Below are 7,488 nucleotides of genomic sequence, written 5' to 3' on the forward strand. Positions count from 1 at the left end.
GAAACTAGTAAACTAGTTTGATGGCCGTAATCTAGAATAATAATCAAACTTTGCTGCAAGTAAGATCTCTTTTAGAGAGAGAGAGAGAGGGAGAGAGAGAGAGAGAGAGAGAGAGAGAGAGAGAGAGAGAGAGGGAGCCACAGGTGATTGAGATTAACACACACACACACACGCAGGCACGCACGCACACACACGTACACACGCCATCATCTGCTGGAGCAAAACTGTCTGGTGAGGTACTCAGGTTCGCTAAACTGCAACCAATACAAAATGCTGTACGGTATTTTTGTGAATAACCAGCTTTATGGCAGCTCTATTATAACTTAATATCTTACTAAACTGGCTCCACTGTCATAGCGAGGCTCATAATAATCATCATGTATCTCTAGCCGGCCATCAAAAGAGGGAGCCGATCAGATTCGTTTCAGACTATAGAAATTGATCAGATCTTGACGATTCCCGAGAGCTGCAGGCGCTCCGGAATTTCATCGCCGTGAATTGCGTTTTATTGGGAGGAAAACTACTGAATGGCAAGAGTGTGACTCGCTTTGTAAACTCCCATCTTCACGTTCGAGTCTTGACTCGCCAAAATAAAATGTCAGTACTGCATATGAGAGAAAATAAAACAGTGGGGCCAAATGCGGTGTGTCTATTTGGAGACGCTGGTGCGTAGCTGCACATTCGCCGGGTGTCTGACCAACATGCTGCCGCTCTGGAGGAGCTGGATCCACATTTGAGTCGGTCGAAACCTGACTTCCTCACTGTGGTACGAGAGGAGTCCGGGTTATATAGCGCTCTAAAAATAGCGCTCATCTAGTCCAATGGGAACTGGAGACGCTTCGGCCGGCGCACCAACCACATCAGACAGGATGAGTCGGTTCTGTCACAGCATTGGACAGGGGTGGTCTGGTAGGCGGGTGGTGCGCTCCGCTGAGCCGATTGGTAGACGTGCCGAAACGTAATGTAATCACATGGGGGTGGGTTTGTCTGTAATTTTGAATCGGGGGGGAAGTTTACAGTGCGCCGACGGACTTTTGGAGAGTTCAGTGTTGTGCGCTCTCGGTGCGTCAGACGCGCAAACCTCCACTGGAAGCGCACGACTGCAGACTTATTATACATGCAAATACAGCCAAGACTCCAGTTTCTTTCCAAACACGACAGACTTCTGTTTTTCAACAAGCTTGAATTCGGCTCTACTTGTGGCTGCATCTTAGGAGTGAAATGGATGTCATCCCTATGTGCAGCATCTTTCAGGAGCTCCAAATTGTGCACGACACCGGATACTTTTCAGCTTTACCGTCTCTGGAAGAGTATTGGCAGCAGGTAACGATTTATTCCCTCGATCTAAATGTACAACTTGTCAAATCGCCCCGTGCTGAAGTCTGAATCTTGTGCAAAAGTGCAAAGAATTTCATAATTTCGGGAAACTTGCTTAGCATGACAGCTGCGTGTGAACATGCAAACGTCAAAGTTGTTTACGTAATCCCATGTTTGATTTACTGCTGCTGTTATTATCACATTTCCCTATAGAACTAGCCCTTTACGCACATATATCGCAACGTTAACGTGAAGTGTGTGTATAGGGGAAATGATGCAAGTTCCCCTAACGACAAATCTCTATAATCTATTCCTATAATATTCATACAGCGTCTTATAGTGTGCGTGTGCGGTACTAAATAGTGAGTTTATAGTAACCTTATCGTACTTTATATGGTTATCATTTCCTATGCTATCACTATATAACATTCCTATAATATTCATTCAGTGACTTGTAGTTTTGCTGTATTTGTGTTGTATCCTTCTAAAAATGTATTATAGCATAACTATAGTTCTTTTTTCGTAAGGGTCCCTGGCGAAAACACTGTTACAGATATTTTCGTCTCATGTTAGCAGGTGGTAGAGGCATTTAGTGATAAAATAAAACGTTATAATGTTGCAGATTTTGCGATTGAATGAAGTAGCGTGCGTCTCTGCGCTGTCTCTCTCTCCACTCTCTCCGAACCTCTCTCTCTCTCTCTCTCTCCCTCTCTCTCTCGCTCGCTCGCTCTTTCGCTCTATCACACACACACACACACACACACGCAGATGAGAGTGACAGACTGACAGAGAGACTGAGAGAGAGAGAGAGAGAGAGAGAGACGAGAAAGAGAGAGAGAGAGAGACTGATTTCTGTTCCAATTTGGCTCGACCGCGCGGCCCCTGGATGACAGAACAGTGGAGTTTTATACTGCAAACGGGGGGGAAAGTCGCTTCTTGTTCGGTCTGGGAAATGAAATGAATTGGCAACACGCTTCTGTCTGTCTTCTATCGCTTCGGGCTCCGGGCCAAGTCGCCCTCCCAGACATTTAAAGCTCGCCAGGGATGCAGCCAGCACTGCTGACGAGAAACACTCACCGTGGACGTATTCACCTTAACCAAAATAATCACTATAATATTCCTACAATATTCCCATTCTAGACTTATAGTGTGTTTATAGTGCCATTATGTTGTTTTGTTTTATCTCCTATGATATCACTATTATATTCCTATAATATTCCTATAGTATAGTCTGTGATTCTCAGTAGTGAGGTTATAGTGACTTTGTCAGACTTTATGGTGTTTTTTAATCCCTTATGGTATTATAGTATTCTTATAATATTCCAATAGGGACTTGTACATTTGCTGTGATTTTTGCATATTTTTCTAAAACCTATTATAGAACTACTACAGTGCTTTAAGGGCCTTCACACAACTTTATTGAAATTCTACAGTCTTTTTAATGTTATTATGCTAAAATCTATATTTGTTGTAATGGCAGTAAATTTCAAGCCACTTCATTAGAAAGTTGCCCAGGCAGGCAGTGCACTGGGCCTATTAGTGGCCATGATGTCTGGTCTATGCTAACTGACTGCAGCGGGTTGAGGAAGTGCCCTCACTTCCTTTTCAAAGAAAATAAGCCCACAATTCACAGCAGCTTGTGCAGTATTCATGCTAGGCTTTTTATGGACCCCCGTGAACCAGACCGCCCTCCTCTCAGTCCCTGGTGTGCTATGTTATTTCTAGCGATGCCTCCAAATGCATTATTAAATCCACATTATGTTGAATAATTGATAGATTTAAAAGATCTACAAGCACTTCCCTAACCCACTGGGGGGGCTCTGTAGCATATGTAAATTTCATGACCCCCCCAACACACACACACACACACACACACACACACATACACACACACACACAAACGCGCATTTCTGCTGGATCGCGGAAAGAGCGCTGTGTTCTTGAATGCTCTCAGAAGGAAACGTGCTTGTAATCTTCCCTGATATGGCCTCAGAGGGCACCCTTAGAATGTACTTGACTATCCTCTGCATAGGACATTGTGTATTGCCTGGTTCCTGCAGGGAGGGAGGAAGCAGGGCCTGTGGTGTTACAGTGTCACAGCATTTCCCCCTGCTGCTGCCGCTGCTAAGAATAAACACAGTGCACGCTGTGGAAGAACACTGGAGTTTGTGTTTCCCATAAAACAAACCGCTTTCTTTCGGTGTCTCAGGGACTTTCCGGTCGAAGGGGAGGCATTGCGTTACAGGCCTCGGGCTCACTCTCTCCTCTCTCGCTCTCTCTCCACCAGACATGCCTGGAGCTGGAGAGGTACCTCCAGAGCGAGCCCTACGTCTCGGCCACGGACCTCAAGTTCGAGAGCCAGGAGGACCTGTGGAGCAAGCTGATGCTCGCCTGCGGGGACAAGTCGAGCGAGTCGGACCCAAAGATCCCCCACATCAAGGAGGAGGAAGACAATCAGGACGTCCAGCACCTCGACGGCGGCAGCTTCCACTCGGACGCCAGCAGCGAGGCCTCGGACAGCTCCGAGGAGCTCTCCCCCACCCTCGACTTCTCCTCCAACCCTTTGAGTGACATTCTGGGCGACGGGGGGGAGGACCTGGGCTCCACGGTCATCAGCACCCCGCCGTCTTCCCCCGAGCTCGGCAAGGAGGGCTCCGTCGCCCAGGTGTGGAGCGGGATACAGACTGTGCTGCACTCGCCCGGGAAAATAAGGACTGGGGGCGTGGGCCGGAGCCTGGACAGGTCGGGGCTGACCAGCGGGGAGGCTTCGCCGGACGGGAGGAGACGGGTGCACCGGTGTCACTTCAACGGCTGCAGGAAGGTGTACACCAAGAGCTCCCACCTCAAAGCACACCAGCGCACGCACACAGGTAAACAAGGTCCACAGTGTGAAGCTGTTATTGCCACCATGCAAAATGGTAATGTCACGAGTGCGAACACCCCAAGGGGGGAAATACCGCCCCGTCTGGTTACGACCTCGTGTTTGTTAAAACATTTCTCGCTCAGGGAATGTTAATCAAGTCAGGTGATGAGTAAAAACCTCCAGCAGTGGGTGTTTGTGCAAGAAAAAAAGTGCACTTGGCTGTTGATTTGTTGCTCAAAGTGCTGAAAACGCTCCCACATACTTTGAATAGTTTGTCAGGAGGAATGCCCTCAACTGTGACCTAATTCACACAGAGGAACGTGACTTCATGCAGGGGGAAGGGAGATAAAGAGAGAGAGAGGGACGGCGGGGGGGGGGAGGGACGCTCTCTTGTGGGCGAGCAAGGCCCAGAGGATGTGGATCCTGAAAACAAATCAACAGTTCTCAGATTTCACCATGGGAAAACAGAACTCACCGCTTTGCATTCTGACAGGGAAAAAAAGCGATGGGAATCTGACATTTGCAGTTATTTGTGCGGGGTTCAAATGTGAGCAGTTTCCCTCGTCACCTTTGACCTCTGCCAGGCTGTTTACAGCTGTGCCGCCCATTAGCAGAGGAAGCCGCATTCCTGGCATTCTTCACCAACCACGTTAGCCACATGGTTAATGGCCTTCAGGACCATTAGGAACGGTCTCTATTTTTTCCTGCAGCTCCCCCCCATTACATAAGCCGGCTACTGTATCTACTCAAGCAGTTCCTTAAAGCTGCATGCCACAGATCCCAAGCCCCACGAGTCAGAGGCTGTTTTTCTCCTCAGCTCAGTCTGCTCAGCACCTACTTGTGCCGGATTTAGTATATTTTCTGTCTTATATCACTCAGAGAAGTAATCACTTAAAAACTGCGTACCCAGTGTATATTGGAGGAGTTTCGTTCCAAAATGAGGAATCCACACTGTTTGAAAAAAGTGGCACGTATTCTTACAAAGTGATTGATAGCTGAAAATTATAACAAATTATGGTGCTTTTCAAAGGGCGGTAGTTTAAGTAAGGCAAAGCAAGATAAGACAAGGTAATTTAATTAATTGGTTGACAAAGCGCTATCACTTCTACAGACTGGCTCCTCTGTATTTTAGAGCTATTGAATGATGAGCTCTTCACAAAACCTTTAGAAGCACATTTGTAAAGGGAAGAAAGTTTCCAAGCGTTCAGAACAATGGCTTCTTTCTATCTATCTACAGTCTATCTACAGTACAAGCTCTTTAATAAACTCTTTGACAGATAATACCCTTCACTCTTCTGGCTGATGTTAATGTTGTGATGTCCGGTGCGTCTGCAGGTGAGAAGCCCTACAGGTGTTCATGGGAGGGCTGCGAGTGGCGCTTTGCACGGAGCGATGAACTCACCAGACACTTCAGGAAGCACACTGGAGCAAAGCCATTCAAATGCACTCACTGCGACAGGTAAGAGTCATGCACATTCTGCAGTTTAGGCATTTAGCAGACGCTCTCATCCAGGGTGACTGACGATAGGTGACACAGTAGAATAAGCTCCCAGTCTTAGATCACCAACAACATTGCGAGCAGCCAGTAGTAAGGAGGTCAAAGGTCAAAGCCATTGCAGTGAGACAGAATAATCTTTGTTGTTTTGGTGGAAAAAACAATGTGTCTTCTTACAAATTAGACACTGTGCTCTTTTCTTTGTCTGTTCAGCCATGGCGGCTGTCGCTGCTCATGCTAACTACCCAGTTCTTCTTCTTCTGTTTATTCCAAACAAAGCAGAAACATAAAACGCATCACTTCATGTGCGGCAGGAAAGAGCAACCAGACAGCTGGTGTTTAGAACAGACAACGGAAAAGCTTTCATGAACTATAGGTTGAATCACTGTTGTGTTATATCAATCAGTAATAGAGAGTAGCAAAACAGATATTTACTTCTATGAAAATGACACAGCTTATTACTTTAATGCTTAGCTAATTCTCTAATTCTCTCCGTTTGCCTCCTTAAGGTGTTTCTCCCGCTCTGACCATCTGGCGCTGCACATGAAGAGGCACATCTAAGATGGCCGCCGTGACGAGAGCTCTGAGGGATGATTCTGGTTGTACACCCTGACCTGTGGGGGATCGGAGAGGCCGGGGTGTCCTGGGAGCGTTACAGGGACACCACCGTGTTCCAGCCAGTGGAAAAAAGAAGCAAAGCAGGCTATTATTTGCACCATACTTAGTGCCTCCAACACCTCGCTGTGGAGATTGCTCTTGAAAGGCTTTTATGGAGGAGTGTGTGTGTGAGGAGAGGAAAAACTGGAAAAAATCTCGGCTGAAGAAGACGGAAAAAGAGACACTCTCCTGTATGGTGTTCGACGCTTTTTTCTGGAGGATTATGGGACTCCTGCAGGGGTTGCCGCTCCTCCAATGACAGTGTGTTTGCCTGTGCGCATGAGGACTGTGAGTGCCTGCGACTGGATGCCTGTGCTGGCTTATGGAGCGGATGGAGCTTGCATTGTGGAACCGCGAATGAATGGCGTGGAGGGGATGATGTTATACGAGTCGGGAGGGGGGTTGGGGGGAGAGTATCTGTTGTTTCACTGAGGATGAATGCAAGCAAAAAAAAACAAAAAAAAAAGGTTTTGTCTGTGCTGTTTGAGTCTGTTGGCTGTGGTGTGGAGCGGAGGGGAGGGGAGGGAGGGAGGGAGGGATGATGGGAGGGGAGGAGGAGTCTGGTGGATTTGTGAGAGAGCGCCCCCTTTCTGCCCGGAGGTGGAAATACAGCTCCCGATTCAAAAGTGGGAGGTTGTTATGTTTAGTGCAGCTATTAAATGTGCAATGTATTACGTAGCCTGTCTCAAAAACGTACACGCTATAAAGCTCATTTTGTTGTCCATTGTGTAAGCTCTGTATCTTAAAAGAAAAAAAAAAAAAACAGTTGTACACAAACAGTTATTGCCATTATAACAGAAGTTGCATGGGATCTGGGGATGTGTTGCTCACCTGTTCGCTTATAGGACAACAAAATTCCATTCGAGAGCAGCTACCTACATATTACTCAATATCATAGTATTGTACAAAAAACATAAGGCAGTCATTTATTTTTTTGATTTTTTTTTTTTTACGTTGGGGATACCACTATTGCTTGGCAACTGTCTTGATCATGGGATTGTGTTTTTTTTCTCCTTCTTGATTTTCTTTACTCTCGCTCTTCTCTTTTGTTCTATCTGTAAATGCACTGTTGACCTTACTGATGCCTTATGTAAGTGGCCTTGTCCTGTTAAATAGATCACTCACACACACACACACACACACACACACACACACA

At 46.6% G+C, this 7,488-nt stretch overlaps 1 protein-coding gene across 1 annotated transcript; it reads left to right on the forward strand.

Annotated features, from left to right (window-relative positions):
- The first annotated feature begins 1,016 nt into the window (after positions 1 to 1,016).
- LOC139910218 (Krueppel-like factor 6) lies at positions 1,017 to 6,832 on the forward strand. Its single transcript, XM_071897437.2, has 4 exons — positions 1,017 to 1,323; positions 3,605 to 4,187; positions 5,516 to 5,639; positions 6,185 to 6,832. The coding sequence occupies exons 1-4, from the start codon at positions 1,222 to 1,224 to the stop codon at positions 6,234 to 6,236; spliced, it is 861 nt and encodes a 286-aa protein (XP_071753538.1). The 5' UTR covers positions 1,017 to 1,221; the 3' UTR covers positions 6,237 to 6,832.
- The last annotated feature ends 656 nt before the right edge of the window (positions 6,833 to 7,488 follow it).

Source organism: Centroberyx gerrardi, chromosome 13 (assembly GCF_048128805.1).
Source record: "Centroberyx gerrardi isolate f3 chromosome 13, fCenGer3.hap1.cur.20231027, whole genome shotgun sequence".
NCBI lineage: Eukaryota > Metazoa > Chordata > Actinopteri > Beryciformes > Berycidae > Centroberyx > Centroberyx gerrardi.